Source organism: Leptonychotes weddellii, chromosome 1 (genome assembly GCF_054177405.1).
Source record: "Leptonychotes weddellii isolate Sample4059 chromosome 1, ASM5417740v2, whole genome shotgun sequence".
Classification (NCBI taxonomy): domain Eukaryota; kingdom Metazoa; phylum Chordata; class Mammalia; order Carnivora; family Phocidae; genus Leptonychotes; species Leptonychotes weddellii.
This window is the reverse complement of record NC_138369.1, coordinates 20,461,160-20,482,190: the sequence shown is the minus strand read 5'-3', so window position 1 is coordinate 20,482,190 and position 21,031 is coordinate 20,461,160. Positions and strand designations below refer to the sequence as shown.

Sequence of the window (21,031 nt, the reverse complement as noted above, 5' to 3'; positions counted from 1 at the left end):
CCAGTGATGGGTATTAAGGAGGGCACGTACTGCATGGAGCACTGGGTGTTATACGAAAACAATGGATCGTGGATCACCACATCAAAAACCAATGATGTATTGTATGGTGACTAACGTAACATAATAAAATTAAAAAAAAAACAAACCTGTACACAAATGCTCATACACCATTATTAATAATAGCCAAAAAGCTAAAAAGAAATCCAAATGTCCATTATTCTAGATGAATAAACAGAATATGGTATACACACACAGTGGAATGTTATTTATCCATGACAAGAAATGAAGTTCTGGTAACATGCTGTCACCTGGGTGAACCTTGAAAACATTATGCTAAATGATTCCATTTATATTAAATGTCTAATATAGGTATGTCTGTAGAAATAGCAAGTGGATTAGTGGTTTTTAGGAGATGGGGGAGAGGAGAAGGAGTGAGTGTAATGGGTACAGGGCTTTTGGGTGGTGAAAATACTGTGGAATTAGATAGTGGTGTTAGTTGCACAAACCACTGAATAGCACACTTTAAAAGGATAAGTTTTATGGCACATGTACTAATATCAGTAAAGCTGTTATTCAAAAATAAAGATATTTAAAAAGGAAGGATAAATATCTTTGATTACTTAAAAACTAAAAATATAAACAGAACTATAAAATAACCAATCAGGAGATGTAGTTCTAAGGTTTATAGTAGTTGGAGACTTAATATTCTTAATATATAAAGAAGATATATTTATCAATGTGGAATAAAATTTTGGGGAAAAAAATGTACCAAAATGTTGACACTAATTCTGAAGGAGTAGATTATAAGGTATTTTTTCCTCTTTCCAAATTTTTATGTTTTCAATAATGTGCATTCATTACACAGGAATGATCAGGAATTATTAGGAAAGACAACAGTAAGTTCATTAAGAAAAGCTTAAAGCTGCACAATTTCTTCTAGCCTGATTTTCTTTTGCTGAACAGAGAAGCTTCCAAAGAGGAGAAGGTTAGATTATTTATGGAAATTGATAATTTGGCTCGGGTGCTTAATGCTTCTCTGACTCCAACTTTCCCATCTGTGAAATGGGACCATGATACCAGTCTGCATAGGGTTGTGGAGAATATTAAAATGAATTAAGTCATGGGAAAATCCTGGTATATAATAAGGGCCCAAAGAATTCTTTGCTCCCCTATCCACTCCCTTTCAGTCTGGAATTGAGTTTTACCTATGAAAAAGAGGTAGTACATTTGAGCAAGGGTAGAGAAGGAATTTAACAAGTTTACTTCAGGCAGAGTCTCAGCTCAGAATACACACAGAGCTGGCATGTGGAAAGACTTTAAAAGCATCTTTGAATGGAGAAACCAGTCGAGAAAAAAACAGCAATTCCCAGTAGGCCTGTGGCATAATAAATGACCTAGGGACCTGGCTTTCTGGCTGTTGGGCCTTTGGCAAGTCACTTGTCTTTTCTGGCTTTCACTATTCTCACTTGGCGAATGAAGAGATTGAACCAAGAGTCCTGCTTTAAAAATTCTACCAAGTTTTGAGGCTTGGTGACTGGCAATTTGGAGTCTCAAAGGGCCTGCCTGGGGAGTCTGAATTGACATGACATTCTTTCAAAGTTTAAACCTTTGCTTTGTTTGCTCCATTTTGGCCAGCCCTGACCAAGCCAGCAGCCCCTGCATTCTCCCTTGTTGGTGCTCAGGTTCCCAGCCTATTGTTTATTTAGGGATTGCAATTTCCTTATTGGCGTGCGCCTCCGCCAGCAGGGTTGAGAAGTCAACCACAGGCCTCATGTGAACTTCCCCTTTCAAGTTTCAGTAATGACAGTGTACCGGCTGTCACATGCCTCATCCCTAAGGCACGGTCCAGTTTCCACATCCATCAGGCCGTGCTGGTGACTTGGGGTGGCCTGAATTCCTCCGCTGCCTGTTGCTTTTTCCGTGAGACAAACTGGTTGAACATAGAAGGATTTGTGGTATGTTTTGGAGATCCTAAGAATGAGGCCCCAAACCAGGGCTGTTGAAGGCATTGTGGGGATGGTTTAAAAGGAATGGGAAGAGCAAGTTCAGGTTGCTAGAGGCCAGTGAAGAGAGCTTCCTCACCCAATGTTTTCCTAAAGAGCATTGGAAGGGAATAGAGGTGTGAGATGTCCATCTTTTCATTACTCCTCGAAATACAATCACTGTTTTGCAAAGTAGTATTTCTCTGGATCTCTGAGAATTCAAACTGTCTTTGTATTTATATGTATGTGAAAGATGACTTTGATCCAGCCTTAGGGAGGGCGGGGCTTCACACAGCACACACTGATGGGCTACTCTCTCATCTGGAAGCACTTTCTGAAATTTCTTCCTCCCTGTCCTCTCTCCCCAGCCTCTTCACTATTTTCTTTTGACCTTGCTCTGTGATCTTTAAAGGCTAATCGTACTGTGTGGAAGAAAGGATCAAAATAGTCGAGCTTCTAGGTGGCACAGCTTCTCTGAAGCCAGTTCTCCTGAGGTTTTCCTGGAGACAGCAAGGTCCCACTGTGTGGCTTCCTCTCTTCTATATGTAGAGGGAACCATTCCAGTGTATTAAAGGTGTTAAAAAGTGACTGAAGAAGACAATGGAGGTGATAAAAATAAACTTTAGCACTTCATGAAGCAGTCATTTGGACAACTGGAAAATGGGGTGGGAGGAAGGAAGCTTTTATAGGATAAAGAATAAAGAATAAGGAAGAAAAAAAAAAAAAAGAAAATATCTGATTGGCTAGGACCACGTAGTCAAACTTGTTTAAGGTGAGAAGGAACAAGGAAATTAGAACTCAGAGTTGGCTTGGCATGTGGGAATTGGCTGACTGGATACACTGCATTTCTGGTCAAGTGGAGCATTTACAGGGACATGAAAGTTATCTAAGTATTGATTTGCTGACAAGGAACCCCAAGCAGAAGCTGAGCCATCTTGGGCCTAGAAAGTTATTTCAACAAAGGGAAGATCTTTGGCAAGTTATTTACCTTCTATAGGTCTCCTGGCCTATAAAATGAGTAAAATAAGTACTTAATTCACAGGGTTATAGGGAAGATTAAATGAGATTTTCTACTACAGTGTTTGCATTAGTAATCAATACACATTAGCTGTTGTTATTAAGTGCATTTTTAATGCTGGAATGGAGAAACATTGCTTCTGTCCTATAGTATTCTTTTCTATATATTCAGATTATGCAAATATATTTATATCTTCAACATAAATGAGGAAGAAAACATAGGTCTAAAAAAGAAATTTTTTTTTTTAAGATTTTATTTATTTATTTGACAGAGAGAGACACAGTGAGAGAGGGAACACAAGCAGGGGGAATGGGAGAGGGAGAAGCAGGCTCCCCGCTGAGCAGGGACCCCGATGTGGGACTCGATCCCAGAACCCTGGGATCACGACCTGAGCCTAAGGCAGACGCTTAATGACTGAGCCACCCAGGTGCTCCCCCCCAAAAGAAATCTTTTGATGTGGCTTTGTTCCCCCCTGAGGAGTTTACAAATGAATACAGACTTTTGTGTCACCTCTATCCTGAAAGGGAATGTCCTTGGGTGACATCAAGTCATTGGTACTTTTTATTCACTCCCTAGATGAATCTGATGCACCTAGTCCACAGACTGGCACTGGGGAGCCTCTGCATTAGTGTGTTTCACAGGCACATGGAAATGATTTTGGATTAACCAGTGTTCCCTTCCATGCATTGGGAATGTAGAAAGCTATCAGTATTAATTGAAGCAACTTTCTATGAAGGGCTGATAGTCAGCTTTGAAACATAGGTGCAACTACACTGCTTGTTAAAATATTGAAATGCTTCTGTGGTTATCTCAAATCCCCAGGCTATGCTCCCCCACTCCAGCAACTAAAGAGTTAACCCCTGGCTTTTCAGAGATTTCCCAGACCTGGTTCTATTGCTCTAGGTGGTGTCTGTTTTGGTTGGTTCTTGTCCTATGCTGTCCTAGTTGTTGAGTGACTCAGCCATCACCCTGATTCTATGGGATTTAAAGTCTGCTCAAACCTTTTCTGACTTTCTTTCTTGAAACTTCACTCTCTAATTTTCTGTGACTTTTTTATGATTTCCATCAATTTTATAGCTCTTCCTTTTGGTGATTCCTGTGCTGTTTTTCTCTATACTCTTCTTAACTGTGTCTGAGAATTCCTTTACCACTAGGCTGATGATCTATCATCTCTACTGTCTCAACCCCCATTTTGGCTTCCATTTTTATTATTAACTTCCCAAAGGCCATCTTGTTGCCTTCTTTTTACCAGCTTATAAATGATTCCCAGTCATAGCCAAATGCAAACTCCCAGCTTGATTCTGAAGAGTGCTTATCATCCAGCCCCTTCTTCTTTTCCGACTCCTCTGCAACAAAAAGTGATCTATACTTTTTAATTAGTGCTGTCTTCTTACTCCTCTTCATACATAATTCATACTTGTTATCTTATTCTTTCAACTTATATTAATTAAATATTATGTGCTGGACACCATGCTGAGTACTCTTGACTTTGCATGTTATTATTTCTGGCCAGAAAGAATTTCATCTTCCGTATGATAATCTTGTTCTTATCCATCTCTAGACCCTATATTAGGCTCCTTTGCTTTCTGGAGATTTGTTGACTCTTCTATGGTGGTCTTACTCATTTCTGACCTTTCTTTGTAGATTTGTAGACTATTGTATCTAATTGTATTTTGGTGTTACCTTTCATGCTATCACTTTTGTGGTATACTCTTCTGGTTGCAAGTGGCTGAAACCCTGCTATTGTATTTTGGTATTCTAGAGGAGTGGATGGTTCAGATATAGCTGTACCTAGCTGTTCAAATGATGTTATAAGGGTACAATCATTCAGGCACATTGTTTTTTTTTTTTTTTTTAAGATTTTATTTATTTATTTGACAGAGAGAGACACAGTGAGAGAGGGAACACAAGCAGGGGGAGTGGGAGAGGGAGAAACAGGCTTCCCGTGGAGCAAGGAGCTGGATGTGGGGCTCGATCCCGGGACCCTGAGATCATGATCTTAGCTGAAGGCAGACGCTTAACGACTGAGCCACCCAGGCGCCCCTCAAGCACATTCTTAATCATGGTATCAAAGAAGGCCATAACCAGCCATAGGCCCATATTTTCCTTATCATTCATAATCTCAGAAAAGGAGAAACATAGGCTCAGAAAAAGAGAGGCCTCTGAATTTATGTGAGTCCCCTAAAAGAACTCTGATTGGTCTTGATGGCATAATGAGATCACCACAGATCAATCCACATCCAGAGAATCCATGGTACTTGCCACTGAGCAGGGCCACACATGAAAACCCCACTGAAACAACAAGGAATTAAGCCGATGTAGTTCCCAAAAAGAAAAGAAGCTGAGCAGACAGATAAAAAAGTAATTGATAAATGCTACAGCTAGAACTGGGAAGAAGGTAATCTTTGTAGAGCACCTACTGTGTGTTGGCTATTATTCTGGAAGGTGTACATTTTCTCACTCATGTAATTCTTATAACAACCTTAGGTTATAGGATTAGCGACCTTAGGAACATGTTCACAAAGTTAGACGGTGTAGACTAAAAGTGGAAGCTACTGTCTTCTACATGTGCACCTCACAGAACTGGGCAATGGGTGGGGACTTACTATACTGTTGTTGGCTGATGATAATAATGATGGCAACCCTTTACTCTCGTGCAGGAGGCTCCATGTGGGTACTTTTCATGTGTTATAGATCACTTGTAATTTTCATGACATGCTCTTGAGCGTGGTCTTATTTCAGACAGCCTCACCATCTTGCCCAAAGACGTAAAAGCCTGAACCAGATTTTACTTCCAGATTTGTGACTCTCGAAGGGTCAGGAGGATTGTTTTAGCGTCAGCTCTCTTTCTGTTCTTCCGACTTGAGTCTATTAACAACAACAGCAACAGCAACAACAAATTCAAATATGGAGACCAAAACCTCAGTGGCTGCATAGTGTCCAGAAAGAAACACATCTTCTGCCCATGGGTCATTAGCAGTGTGCACAGAGACAGGATGACAGGAAGCATGCATTTCTGAGGCATAGGCTTCATGAAGAGTGAGTCAGAAGTAGGCGAATGAAGCCATGGAAAGAAACATCAAAGCACCCTAATTGCATTGAATTTGACCTGATTCTGTGCTCGTACATTTTGCTGTAAAGAATTAGGTACTGTATGAACAAAAAACCAATAGTACCACCAAAAAACAGCATGTCCCCTGTCATTTTCTCATCTAGGTCACCATCTCTTTACAGTTTGATAAGGCCCAAGAAGTTCAGTTACTGATTTTTTTGTTTTTAGTTTTTTCTTCTAACATGCTTTAGGCCCAAGCCGACTTCTTTCTAGAGGGCTTGACTTGGGCTTACAAAACTGCGGTTAATCCCACACAGTAAACCCTTCCAAAGTCAAGGGCGTTCCTCAGATACCCTAAGACCAAGGGAAGCTCAGTTATGTTTGCAACTACAACTAGATGAGTTTTAAAAGTTAAGCCTTTAGGAGCCTCTGTGGCATCCAGTAATAATAGTCTAGAATTTTATTCTAAATAAAGTATAATATAATTAGGTTGGGATGTTTCCTGAACATTAGATCACGTCTTCTTCCTTAAACCAAATTGGCCCTAAGTTTGTTGATCAATGTCTGTAGACCGATATGTGATCACGGTGAGTTCCATGCTCTGTAAAGACTGCTTGTATTTTCTTCTTGGCCTGATATTAAAATGAAACCAGTAATTCTTACTGTATTTGAAAAAAAATAACCACATTGTGACACTCAGCAATAATTGCTCTTTTGATGTTCCACCTACTCATCATTTCAGTGTTCACAGTTCCTAGAGAGGAATTGAAATCTTTTTTTTTTTTTGCTGTTTAAGGGGAACATAATGTTCAACAAATACAAAAAGGGTAATAAAGGCATCTGGACTGGCAAAGATGTTCCAGAAAGTTTACTCCCAGGGTTGGTGTACACTTAGGCTGAGACGGATAGCTCTTGAGAGTAGGTTAATATTTTTCTAAATGTACTTGGCTTGTAAAATTGTCTTGGTTTCTTCTGCACTGGTCAATCTTGTGCCTCCTGTATGCTGGACACCTGTAGTCATTTAAAACACCCACATCACCTGAGAACCTTGTGAAAATGCAGATTCAGATTCAGTAGGTCTGGGTTGGGGCCTGAGATGCTGCATTTCTGAAACTCTCTCAGGTGATGTCAATGCTGCTGTTCTGTGGACCATGCTTGGAGTAACAGTGATCTAGATTGTACTCCATGTTAGAGAGAGAAGGGTGCCCATGAATCTTGTTGAGATCTACCTAGTATCTCACATACCTGGGCGATGTGACTGGTACCCAATAGATGCTCAGTACATATTTGTTGAATGAATGAGAAAACTCCTTGTGTCTAAGTTTCCTATCAACTGTAGCAGACATGTCCTGGAAAAACTCAGAAATTAGTAAAGAAAAGAAAAAAAGATAAAGCAGAGATAAACTTATTTCAGTCTTCCCATCTGATTTTCATTTTCATTGCTGTAGTCCAACACCTGTGCTAATACTTACGGCTAGTTTAAGAATCAGCAGGTGGGCCTATTGGGTTGATGGCTGCTAGGGATTCAATTTCAGTGGTTTATTTATTAATTGCCCGTCAAGTACCTATTTTACGTCTTTTGAATGATAAATGTAAAATAGTCTTGGTTATGAATCTTTAAGTAGGAGTTATGATCTGCAATTGATGTATAAAATTTTTACAAGTATTGGGGTGCCTGGGTGGCTCAGTCGTTAAGCATCTGCCTTCGGCTCAGGTCATGGTCCCAGGGTCCTGGGATCGAGCCCCGCATCGGGCTCCCTGCTCCACGGGAAGCCTGCTTCTCCCTCTCCCACTCCCCCTGCTTGTGTTCCCTCTCTCGCTGTGACTCTCTTTGTCAAATAAATAAATAAAATCTTTAAAAAAAAAAAGAAGATTTTTACAAGTATTATTTTATGAATGTGTGGAAAGAAATGATTTGAAAGATGTTCAATTCAGATTTTTTTTCTAACCAATAAGGAATGAGCAAACACATTTCAGCTGTTTCTTTTTCCTCCTGAAACTTTATGTCCCACGTTCTTACAGTCCTTAATGAAAATACTGTATAAAAGCAAAACAATTTCATGGTTGTCCTGTCTCAAGACTATTTGAAAAATGTTACTTGAGACATGGAGTGGTAGGTTCTGAGAGCCTGGGAGTCTATGTTCTTTCCCTGCTCTGAACTCAGAGCAGGCTCTCAGTAAACCACTTTTGAGTTACAGAAGCCAACAAGGTGATCTGGATATTTAAGCACCTAATTACTTTAAATGAAGGGTAATGATGGTAAGTTTTCCCTTGAAGAATCCAAATCACTGTTTTGATTTTTCACTTTAGTATATAACCCTGAGCTAAATGTGGCCATTAAATTCTGCCCCCCCCTTTTTTTTTAAGAATTGACTTCTAGAGGAATAATACTGGGAAAAATCAAATTAAATAGAATACTTTGCTACAGAACTTCCCCAGAGCCATTAATGCTAATGTGCGTAGGGAATCCCCAGTAAGCATTTCTCAAACTTATTTGACCCTATAATGCCCTTTTCACAGAGCTTTTGTGTTCTGTGGATTTTGGGAAAAGCTGTTCTATGTTGTATTTCACTCTCTCCATCTCCCAAGGAAGGCCCACAATGATTGCTTTGAGAGTTTGCTTATTTGTGAAACATGATCAAAATGAATACTTGAAAATCACTACATAAATTATTTTAAAGTATCAGTGGTAAGTAACATGTGGAGATGTTCAGATGAAGAAAACTCTGGTGATTGGGAGTAAATATTGCTCTCCCTTCTGAAACTTCACTTTTCAGGATATTACAGCATTATGTCTTCACTCTAGATCAGTGCTTAGAGTTCTTGAGATGTGCAGTTAGCCTCAGTTTTGAAGGGCAGCATCCATTATACCACATTGAGCCATATTAGGAACCGTGAGGTGGTTGCCTTCCATAGTCCTCCTTAAATATAGAAGTTTATAGTAATTCATCTTAGTTTTAGAGATTTGAAAAAAAAGAAAAAGATGAAATTTCTTCTCCCTGAATTCCTCAAACTGAGGTAGTAGAGTAGCTGTGACCATGGCAGTCATTTTATTTACCTTTATATTTCATACTTGGATTTCTTCACGTCTTTCTCTGCCTCAGCATTTTGAGTATCTTCTTGGGCACAGTCAATATACCATCTGATATATCTATGTATTTTGTATCTGTTCTCTTCTCTAGGTCTTAATGATACTCTCCTATCACCTTTTCTCTATGCTCAAGATTTCAGGTCTGAGTTCTGTTGTCTTTAAACGTGACTTCTTGAAGTACGGAAACATAAATAAGGACAGGAAAAAATAGATCATTATTAAAGTGACTTCCACAACACCCCCCCACCCTTTCTTTTTTTTAGTATTTTGGGATACCTGTGGCTAAAGGGAAAAAAAGCTTGTGAGGAAAAAGAAAAGTTGGCTAATTTAAGGAAATTAGTAAAAGTTAAAAATAATAGTTTTAAAATGTGTTTCACTATTTGGTGAAATTTTAACTCAGACGCATATAGGTCAAGATAATTTTTTTGTTACAAAACTTTCTATCTTAACCCTGTTCTGATCTTTCTTTAGCAGTATGTAATTTTTTAAAGTGTGGTAAAAAGCTCCTTCTAACCCAGTTAGAAGCTGGCGATTGTGGTCATTGCTAACTAAAGCCTCAGGATTTGACTGAGGGGAAAGCTGAGGGTGCACTCTACCCCTCCGCCCCTATGTGATTGAGACCTGAAATTCTAAGTGTATCAAAAATTAAGGTGTAAAACAGGAGGACCACAAAGCATGTTGCACACACACGTTTTTATACATGCATATGTGTGAATACATACATACATTTGAAAATGCTTCCTTTAAACTTGGGTCTGAAATCCCAGAAGATTTTGTATTAGAATAGTACAGATGTAGGCTCTTCCTTTTACACTTAACTTACAGTTAAACTCTTGTAAAGATTGTACTTAGATCTTTGTAAATGCTGAAAGATTGTATCTCAAAAAGAGGAAATCTCTGTCATATTGATTAGAGTTTTATTTTTATTTTATTTTATTTTTTTAAGATTCTATTTATTTGAGAGAGAGAGAGGGGGAGAGAACAGAGGGAGAGTGACAGGGAGAAGCAGACTCCCTGCTGAGCAGAGAGCCCGATGTGGGGCTCTATCCCAGGACCCTGAGATCATGACCTGAGCTGAAGGCAGACGTTTAATCAATTGAGTCACCCAGGCGCCCCTTGATTAGAGTTTTAATTGATAACTATCCTTTTTTATGTTTTAAAGTAGTAATATAATCTTAAGGCTTTCATGGGAATAAATAAAAGTGTTAATAGTGGGTATATCTGGGTGATGGGGTTATGTACAGTCATAATTATCTACATAGCTTTTCAAGTTTTCTATAGTGAGCATGTCTTCTTTTTCTTTTTTTTTTTTAGATTTTATTTATTTATTTGACACAGAGAGAGAGAGAGAGAGAGCACACAAGCAGGGGAAGCTGCAGGCAGAGTGAGAGGGAGAAGCAGGATGCCTGCAGAGCAGGGATCAAGAGTGGGATCAAGACCCTAGGGTCGTGGGATCATGACCTGAGCCAAAGGCAGCCGCTTAACCGACTAAGCCACCCAGGCGTCCTATAGTGAGCATGTCTTAATTTTATAGTCAGAAAAAAATGTTGATTTAAAATGACTGCCATTTATTTAAGAAGGCTCTTATGAATGTTTAGAAGTTCTTTTTCTGCATCCTTTTTTATTATTGCTGCTCTTTTTGTCTACAGAGTTCTCATAGCTCAGAACTCAAAAGAGTCACTAAAGATGCCTTCCTACATTTGTCAGCTCAGGCTGCTATAACATAATACCACTTCTGGGTGGCTTAAAGAACAGAAATGTATTTTCTCACAGTTCTGGAGGCTGGAAGTCCCAGATCAGGGCGAGAGCGGGATTGGGTTCTGGTGAGAGCTCTCTTCCGGGCTCGCAGATGGCCACCTTCTTGCTGTGTCCTCACATGGCAGGGAGCAAGAGAGAATAAAAAAGCTCTCTAGTGTTTCTTCTTATGAGGACTTCATCCTTATGACCCCATGTAACCCTGATCACCTCCTAAAGGCCTCATCTCCAAATACCATTGCATTTCTTCACATTAGGGATTAGAGCTTCAACATAGGAAATTTGGAGGCATGTAGACATTTAGTCCGTGATACTCCTTTCACTCAAACTGGCAGTATACAGGATTTCTAGAAATTGCATCTAGAATAGAAAAAGACTAGCTGTCTGTACATAAAACATGAGTGATGGTTATCTCTTGATGGTAGGACTAGAGGTGATTTTCTCCATTTTCTAGGAATTTAAAGTGCCATTATTTTTATAACTGGAAAGAATAACAATAAATATTATTTTTAAAGGGAAATGAAATGCTAGAGAATATAACATTCCATAATAATCTTGCAGATTTCAGAATCTTTTTATTTCTTCTTCTTGGGGTTTTTCTGAGAATTAATAAAAATGTCTTCAACACTTGGAGCTCTTGGATGTTCACACGTAGTGGCACTCAATAAGAAGTTGTTTCACCTCATTTTCCTCCATTTAATGAAGATGACAATGTTAAGTGATAATAGCAATGATTATTATATTGCCCCATGAGACATGCCATCGACAATAGAATATAGGAAATTAAAATGGAAAATAGCCACAAAATCAGGACAGATGTTTGCAAAGTTTTTCCTATGAGTTAGTTCTAAATAGAATAGGCCATCCATTTTCTTTACTTTTGGAACTCTTTCGTCTTCTAGATTCCTGAAAATGAATTGGTAAAAAAAAAAAATGAGTTAATTGTTTGTTTTTCATTAACATTCAATTACAAATGTGATATCAGCTCTTTGGATCTGTACCATAAAAGGGCAGGTACATGGTGTCAGGGAGGAAACTTACAGTCAAACTTTCAATGTATTTTATTCCAAAGACTGGTTGGAGTTTAACACCTCAGGTTGGGGAAAGGTTTTTTTCCTCTATAAAAGCTCTCTCTCTTCTTTTCTTTTTAATGCATCATTTCTTATTATGCTCTATCTTGTGTGTAGAGTCTGTCATTTCCTTAAAAAAATTCTCTGGGGTTGTTTTTTTTTTCTCAGTCTCACATTTGAGTGTAATATTTCTAGTTTTTTCAACCTGAAAGTCAATAGATTAGAAATGCCCTGCAAAGTAGAAATGTTTTTTGTCATGCAGGGAACTGCTTGCCAAATAAATCATGACGTTGTGATATATTATTTCCAGTTGCTATAAATTTTCAATATTTAATATATCAGTCATACTAAGTCAGGATTCAGTTATTTAATTTCATTGATGTCTGTATTCTAGATGAGAATCCTTTTCCTCATTAGTAGATTTTAATTTCCTTGTCTCTCAGAGTCAAATTCCAAGCTTGCCTTATAAAACCAGGCACATAGTATACACATGAACAAACTGTTTTTGTGTTTACAAGTAGACTAGAAATTGTACGCTGGTAAACTATATCTGAAATTACAAATTTGCCCACTTAAATGGTGTTTTGTAACACTTTAGATCACTTTCGTCACTGTTGCTTAGGTAATTTGATTACCAGGTATAGACAAACCTATCTAGGCAACTCTCCATATTGTATTGTCACATGATCTTTATTGAGAGCTTAAAAAGTAATCTCACAAATGATCCTCAAAAGTGAAAAACATAAGTTGTTCTGAACTCAGGGTTATGCCTCTATCATAGTTAATGTCTTACTACCCAAATTACTTTCTGGAATTCTGTTTTGATGATACTGAAAAAACAATTTTCTTTCTTTTTTTTTTTTACAACAGGACACAAAAATCGCTTCATTGGAGCGAAACATAAGGGATCTGGAGGATGAGATCCAGATGTTAAAAGCCAATGGTGTGCTGAACACTGAGGACCGCGAAGAAGAGATCAAACAAATAGAGGTTTACAAAAGTCACTCCAAGTTCATGAAAACCAAGGTATGATCCAAAGTTATAAACTTTTATACTCTTAGTGTGACTGGAAAGTTACGGTTTACATACATACTTTCCCCAAATACCCACATAACCTGTTTTATGTGATATCATGAAATATATGGACAATGAAGAAGAACACAAAAGATTTTTTTCATTCAGAATCCTAGATTCCAAAAAGAGATCAGGGAACATCTTTGGTCAAATTTCTACTTATTAAGGTGTTCAAGATTTTCTAATGAGTAAGTTTGGTGTCTTGGGAATTAACATTTACTTGTAATACTGTCTTCCAAATTTCCCGAGTTTTCATAAGATTGCTATTTTGTGACATTTCTATCATTGCCAAATTTTGGCCCATCCCTAAGAAGATGACTGTCTCCAAAGGTGTTGATCTTGGAAGCCAATTTAACTGATTTCAACGGTATGAAGACATTTTGGTTTTAGCATAGTGTTTAAGGTAGAACTGACTTTGCATTCCAATACTACTGTTTGCTTAAATTGTTCAGCTTCTTTAAGCCTCAGTTTTTTCATCCATGAAATAGGCATAGGAGAAAGGAAAGTACCTTCTTCATTGGGTTGCTTTGACCGTTCCAAGAGATTATGCATTTAAAGCACTTAGTCCCTGGCTGATCTCTAGAAAGCATTCAATAAATGTCAGGCATTGTTATTGATAGTGTTATTATTTTTATATTATTATTATTTTTAAATTATTTATTTATTTGAGAGAGGACAGAGAGAGCATGAGTGGGGGGAGTAGCACAGGGAGAGGGAGAAGCAGACACCCTGCTGAGCAGGGAGACTGACAAGGGGCTCGATCCCAGGGCTCTAAGATCACGACCTGAGCCAAAGGCAGATGCTTAATGGACTGAGCCACCCAATAGTGTTATTATTATTATGGGTATCTGTTTATAAAATATAATTTTGCAATATTTATAAATATTTATAAAATATAATTATGCAATATTTATGAAATATAATTATAGTAACCAGTTCCATTAATTTATATTGGTATTGCCAGTTTTAAAGAATTTGGTTTGTTACTTTTCAAAATTAAACTTTGGGCTACAAATGAACTGAACGCCTAAATATCTATTATTTTTATACATGCTTAATTATTAAATTTATGAATAGCCCCAAGTAGGTCTTTTGAGACCTTGAGATGCTTCTGTTTATCCCTGGATTTAAACTGTTTTGCTTCTGAAATAATAACCACACCAATTAAATTTTTTTTTCTTTTTTCTACCATGTACTCTTAAACGCCCCTGGTCTTATTCTAAGTTTTACTTTTGTTTATTGCCTTATAAAATGCAGCAGAGTTAAGAGTAATGCAGACTTCTATGAAGAACCAGTGGAAGTGGAGACAAAAAATGTTTAAATGATGGTATGATTTTTATCATTGTGAAATATTTGCATAGTCATTGCAGAGAATTTGCAAATTATAGAGAGGAAATAATATGTAGCATCTACTTCACCATGTCTGTGTGTTGCATGTATGTGCATTTCTCTACAGAAAAAACAAAAATTTTGCTTACTTCTGCCAACTTTACATTTGTAAGTTGATGCTGAGATTATGACAAAAAGTTTAGATGAAGGAGTGGAGGGAGATCTGAGGAGAATGTCTAGTGGATTTGAATGTAACCCTTTCCTTTCAAGGAGTTCCACAAAATGCAGAATGGGCTTCCCTGTTCAGCCCTCTCTTCCAGTTTCTTTTTTGCAGTCCTTTCCTCTCAGAGAGTTGAGCTAGGGTATAGCAAGCCCAGTGGTAGGGTGGCCTGTTGACTAAACAATGACCATTCTCTCTGGGATTGAAGCTATGAAGATAAGCGTGAACTCATAACGTCTGGGCAAAATTATGTTTTGGCTTAAATTTTTCCTCCCCATCCTGTCATTCAACAGTGGGAGATAGTTCAAGGCACTTTTACAACTAAAAATGCCATGAAATTTGTTTAGGTAAATAAAACATGTATATGGTCTTCAGCAAGCAGGTCTTTATTAGTCCATAGGTTTCTGAGAGACCACTGGTCCTTGAGTTGGTTTTAACTTTTAATATCTGGTTACTTTTAAGGGTTCCATAAGTGGTCAGGTCAGAAGGATGTTTGAGGAGAGAAATGGAGTAAGGCAGAAAGAGTGTAGGCTGACACATAAAGTGGACTCTGGCAGATCTCTAGCCTGCCTTTGCTAGTTGCATGATCTTGAGGAGTAATTTATGTCACTCAACCACTTTGCTCTTCTATGAAATGGGGCAACACCACAAACCTTAGAGGGAGACTCACAGGCTTAAATGAAATAATGTAATTAAAATGCTTGGCTCAAAAAAGTAGCTAGTGATTATCCCCATTATTATTGAAGAAGTATAACCAAATAATAATATTAATAATAATAATAAATGTCATATTTCACTTGACTAATGGGGAAAATGGATTTCTAAGAATATAAATAAAAATAAGATTTTATAATATGCAGAAATCCCTTATAGATTGATAAAAGATCGCTAAAAAGTATTAGTAAGAGTTAGTTTTTTGTATTTTCTCCATTGAAAGAATGTTCTTATTGGATTAACTCTTTTTTTTTTTTTAAAGATTTTATTTATTTATTTGACAGAGAGAGACACAGCGAGAGAGGGAACACAAGCAGGGGGAGAGAAAGAGGGAGAAGCAGGCTTCCTGCCGAGCACGGAGCCCGATGCGGGGCCTGTTCCCAGGCTGGGATCATGACCTGAGCTGAAGGCAGACGCTTAAGGACTGAGCCACCCAGGCGCCCCTTATTGGATTAACTCTTAACATTCATTGTTTATACTTCATATCATTACTTCAGTTGCTTATTTTTCTTATTTCTACTTTGAGAGGGGAGAGTGGGTATGGTCGAGCAGGTCTATTAAGACATAAGCTATTGCTAAGCATTTAGCCCTGAGTGCTTGTGTTTTGTGCTTTGTGGAATCCCAGAGGCTATGTGAACTGATTCCAGTTGGGTGAATCACTTGTCATGGAATTTATTAAATTTTAGAGGCATGGATTGATATTCTCTAAAATTGGATTATTAGCATAACTCATGGTCTATTGTAGCCTATTTGGATAACTTTTTTTTTTTTTTAAGATTTTATTTATTTGACACAGAGAGAGAGAACAAGCAGGGGGAGTGGCAGGCAGAGGGAGAAGCAGGCTCCCTGGTAAGCAAGGAGCAAGGATGCGGGACTTGATCTCAGGACCCTGGGATCAGGACCTGAGCCAAAGGCAGACACTTAATGGACTGAGACTCCCAGGTGCCCCTGGATAACTTTTCTACAAGATTTATATGAATATGTTGCTTGTCAACATCATCACAGACACCTGAAGGGTTAATTTTTGCAATAGTTGATTATACACATTGACAGAACAATTGTTTGGTGTCATTATTACAGTCTCTTGAACTCTTTCATTTACACAGAGCAGTGTGGATAAAGCTTTCGGTGGTGGATTTTTGAGCTCTGTGGTTCCCATAGACTTACTAAACCTTGTTTTTAGCACATGACACTGAGCTAGCTACCCAGGGGCTCTAAAAGTAGTGCATATTCAAAATGTTTCTCACTTCAAAGCCAATACTGACCACTTAGTTGGGAAAGTAAGAAATGTCCTAGAAAAATTACCCTGATTATTTGGTGAGAGGGAAGTTCACTTCTGGCTGGAGTAATGCAAGTAGTTTAAGTTTAGTCAGTGTTTTTTGTCTAAATAACCAAATTGGCAAAATAGCAATGATAGGTCTGGTGAAGAATGCAAACTCAAATCAGTGACTGAGCAAACCTAGAAGGATAAGTAAAAATACCATCCCACCCCAACTCCACACAGAGGAGGAAGTGGGAAGAACTCCAGTCTATGTGAAATGGCAGGTTTTCCAAAAAAGGAAAGAAAGAGGCTCTGAAGCTTACCTGGGGGAAATGGAAACATAATTGTGAAACTCAAGGGTTTAGTGAGGCAGTGATAGAAATGGAAATCAGAAAGTGACTTTGGATCCCAACTAGCAAAGAATGCAGGCATAGTTGACTTTATAAACTGTTGTTTTAACAGTTTATAAAGACGCAGAGTCCTGGTAGAACATTTCAGAAATTCTTCTGAGATGCTGCATAAGGAGGGGAGTGGAACTCTGGGAACCAGATCTGAAATTGCATCTAATTTTGTTACTTCTTCTTGCTGCTTGTAATGAATATGTAGAAAGCTTTTAAAAGTGCCCAGAGAACTTTTTTACCTGGTGTTTTAGAGAGGCACCTTCAGAGTGATAACTGTTTGCAAAGGCAGGAGGCTTGGAGGTGCTCTTCGATCTGAGTACTTCTTAATAGAGATCTAAAATGAGTTCTATCATGATTCTTTGGAAGTTTACTACCTTTAAATAAAAAAAAAAAAGATAAAAAAATTCAACCTGGTCATGAAAAAAAAGCTCCTAAAATTGGATAAACACTTTTTTTTTTGGAAATTTTAGTCGAAAATTGTTTTTATAACCCATTGGTGATAAAATTGATTGCTCTTCATTAATAGGGCATGACCTCAAATCAGTGTCAATCTCAATATATAATTATTTGCTCCAAGTAGGTAATAAAGGCAGCTAATAATAATTCTTGTATACAAACTCATTTTTAGATATAAAAGTATGTTGAAATAGGTAATTTTAAATGTTTCAATGAAAATTTGATATAGAAACAATGTTGTGGAGTGTAAAGGGAATGATGCTTGCATTAATTATTAAAATGGATAAAGCATGTAGGTTGAAGGGAAAGGAAGTATTTTTTTTTTTTTAAGATTTTATTTATTTGACAGAGAGAGAGTTAGCGAGAGCAGGAACACAAGCAGGGGAGCGGGAGAGGGAGAAGCAGGCTTCCCGCTGAGCAGGGAGCCCGATGTGGGACTCGATCCCTGGACCCTGGGATCATGACCTGAGCCGAAGGCAGACGCTTAACGACTGAGCCACCCAGGCGCCCCGGGAAAGGAAGTATTTTAAATAGCCATGTGAAATGGCATGTGCCTCCATTTTGATGCTGAACAGATGACTAGGACTGGTAGGGCCTCTTGAAAGCTTTGTGATTAAATTAAGTAGAAGTGAAGACCCAAATTGCTTTTATAAATATGATGTCATAGAAAAACCATGATGTAGCATGTTTGCAAAGGTGGAAGTGAATTGCAAAAATGTAAAAGTACAGTTTAGAGTCTCAACTTGTGCAAAGGCACAGATACCAGACATAGTTGGCCAGGATGGAAATCCCTGCATCTTGAAGCCCTTTGGCACATACACGTTCTCCCTGAGAACTGAGACTCAAACCTGAAAACTTAGAGGACTCAGACTGGACGGACACAATCTATGAGGCCATGAGTTATCTTCAGAAGCACTGTTAAGCCTTTAAGAATGGAATGTGCCACGTAAATAATTGTTTTTCTGTAGGGAAAGAATGATGGCATCCCCTGTTCTATATGAGGCTTTGTTCCTAGTGTAACACATTTTTCATCTACTGATCTCAGTACTTCTGTATTAGTCACTCCCTCTGTTTTAGGAGTTTGCCAAAGACACCACTCTGCTGTCTTAGATCTCCTCTTTTATTCTGAATTTGTAACACATTTTCTTATTAACCTCTGAAGGATTACAAACCTCATAACCCAACCTGCATGATAATAAGCATATCACTTTCTAGACATGAGGGCCATATCTGCAGTGAAAAAGAAGCTGTTTTCCTTGGCAAGGGAGTGTTTTCAGGGTGTTGGTTGTGTCACAGACGTAAGTGGTGGAAGAACTTTCAGACGAGATGAAGTGTTCTTGATGTCCACATGGACTTCATATAAAGCGTGTGATGTAATTCCGATTGGCTTTTCTTCTTGCCATCATCGAGACAGACCTTCCCCAGCCTCAGTTCTCATGTATGTTCAATTGCATCACTTTCCATTTTTATTGAGTTTATGGCTATGAAAGAAGCAAAAGGCATATTTTTATGGAATATGATTTTCTACCCTGTAACTGTATTCCCCTTAGAAAAGCCCTCTTCTGTTATTGTCTGCATAAAATATTTATTTAAAATTTACCTCATGGCAGTGATAGTCTGAAAGCTATTTAAAGCAACTGTCTAATATTTATAGACTGAAATAGTTTTATCATTATCAATCTATTTTTATTGAATAAAGTAGGTGTATGTAGAACTTGTCATGTTCTTCCTTCCTCTTAAATACCATTCTGTTGATCAAGTTAATTTCATTCAAATTCCTCTCTCAATACCCCATTCCCACGCTAGGTTTCTACTCTGATACTTGTAGAAGTTAGCTCAAATCATTTTTTTATACGATAAACATCATCTTTGCTTAGGCATGTAAAGTCCAAAGTTTTTTTTAGCTTTATTTTAAGATGAATCAGTTTCATATGTGGAATCAACTGTATACTGTGCTGGCAGCTACAACTGCATGTGATTTAGAACCATACCCCATGTGAAGAATGCTGATCTTGCTGATCACAATAGATTTTATTTCTTTTATAATTTTAGTTAATCCTAATCCAGATTTTCCCTCTTTTTATTTATACTCTGTTTTTGTGAGAGAGAGAGGGAGAGAGAGAGAGAAAGGGAAAGAGAGAACTTACTTTTATTATAGGTAAAAATGGTCATAGACTCATGATTCATTAAATTATAAAGAAGAAATATGTTTCATGGATTTCATCTACCTGATCAGTGCCACCATCTGTTCACACATACCCAGAGCATGTTGATAATCAATCACAACTCTTTTTCAATGCATCTTTAAGCATACTCAGAATCCTTCTCAAGACTGCCAGTCACTACCAAATCTTTAAATTTGGCAAGCAAGATGAAACCTATTTCTCTCCTGCTCTAGTCTGACTTCATCCTGCAAATGGGATTCCATCTCAACCTTTCTAGTGAATTACACAACATGAACAATTCTGAAAAAGGGGGTCCTGTTTCTTTGTAAGCATCCTACTCTGTTCATTCTCAGCAGTTATTGTCAGTAGTTTGGTTCTTGTTTATGCTAGATTTAGTGTTGAAAAGAACGAAAAATGCTGGATGAAATATATTTTCAAAACATATATTTTAAAATGTACTTAGGGGGGCGCCTGGGTGGCTCAGTTGGTTAAGCGACTGCCTTCGGCTCAGGTCATGATCCTGGAGTCCCGGGATCGAGTCCCACATCAGGCTCCCTGCTCAGCGGGGAGTCTGCTTCTCCCTCTGACCCTCCCCCCCTCATGCTCTCTCTCTCTCTCAAATAAATAAATAAAATCTTTAAAAAAAATAAAATAAAATAAAATAAAATAAAATGTACTTAGGAACTGTCAAGTTAGAAAAAATCTCAAGGGCCAAAACTAAGCCAAAGCAGGGGGCTAGAGTGCTAACAGAGTGCTGGTTCTATCTTCTTGTTGGCACTTTCTAGACAGGTGAACTTGAGCATTAGTTTCTACGGCCATGGGGACATTGAAGGAAAGAGATAGAAGCCTGAGTCTGTTTAAGATGAAGAGTCGAACAGGAATTCCACTACCACTACCACATTAAGCTGAGATCCCAGAGAGCCACACTCTTAGTACAAGGGTAAACTAAAACCCTCCCCATTTTCCTCTCCCCTAGACCAGGGGAATCCAGGAAAAATTATCTATTTTAAAACTTTGAGCCAAGTGAAAGGTAAAAAAACCTAGCTTTGAGAATCCATAACCGCAGGTGGCTCTTGCACAGATGTGCAGTGTAAGGTGATCTAAAAACTTCAAGTAGAGAGTGGAGTTTAAAGGGGTCCTTGGTTGACAGTGCCCCAGGTACTGGCAGAGACAAGTGCTCTGAAGGGCCACATATTCAACTTAGACCTCAAAGTTTTTCTCCAGATAAAGTTCCAAAAAACATGAGCACACAGAAAAAAATTTTTTAAAATCACAAAATTTGAAAGAAATCAAGCTACCATAATTGATAGCTGGTAGAAAGAACAAACAGCACTGAGGCAAGGACTTCAGAAGTGGGAATTTCAAGACAAACACTATGAAATAAGTATGTTTAATATGTTTAAATAAATAAAACAAGGGATTGAAAATATGAATAAAGGTGAA

General features: G+C 38.0%; 1 protein-coding gene across 1 annotated transcript in view; it reads left to right on the top strand.

The window, feature by feature from the left end:
• The window catches only part of ERC2 (ELKS/RAB6-interacting/CAST family member 2), a 338,677-nt gene that overhangs the window by 232,391 nt on the left and 85,255 nt on the right, over positions 1 to 21,031 (top strand). Inside the window, exon 6 of the mRNA XM_081805747.1 lies at positions 12,839 to 12,994. Coding sequence (XP_081661873.1) covers positions 12,839 to 12,994 — 156 coding nt within the window. The remainder of the gene's footprint in view (positions 1 to 12,838; positions 12,995 to 21,031) is intronic.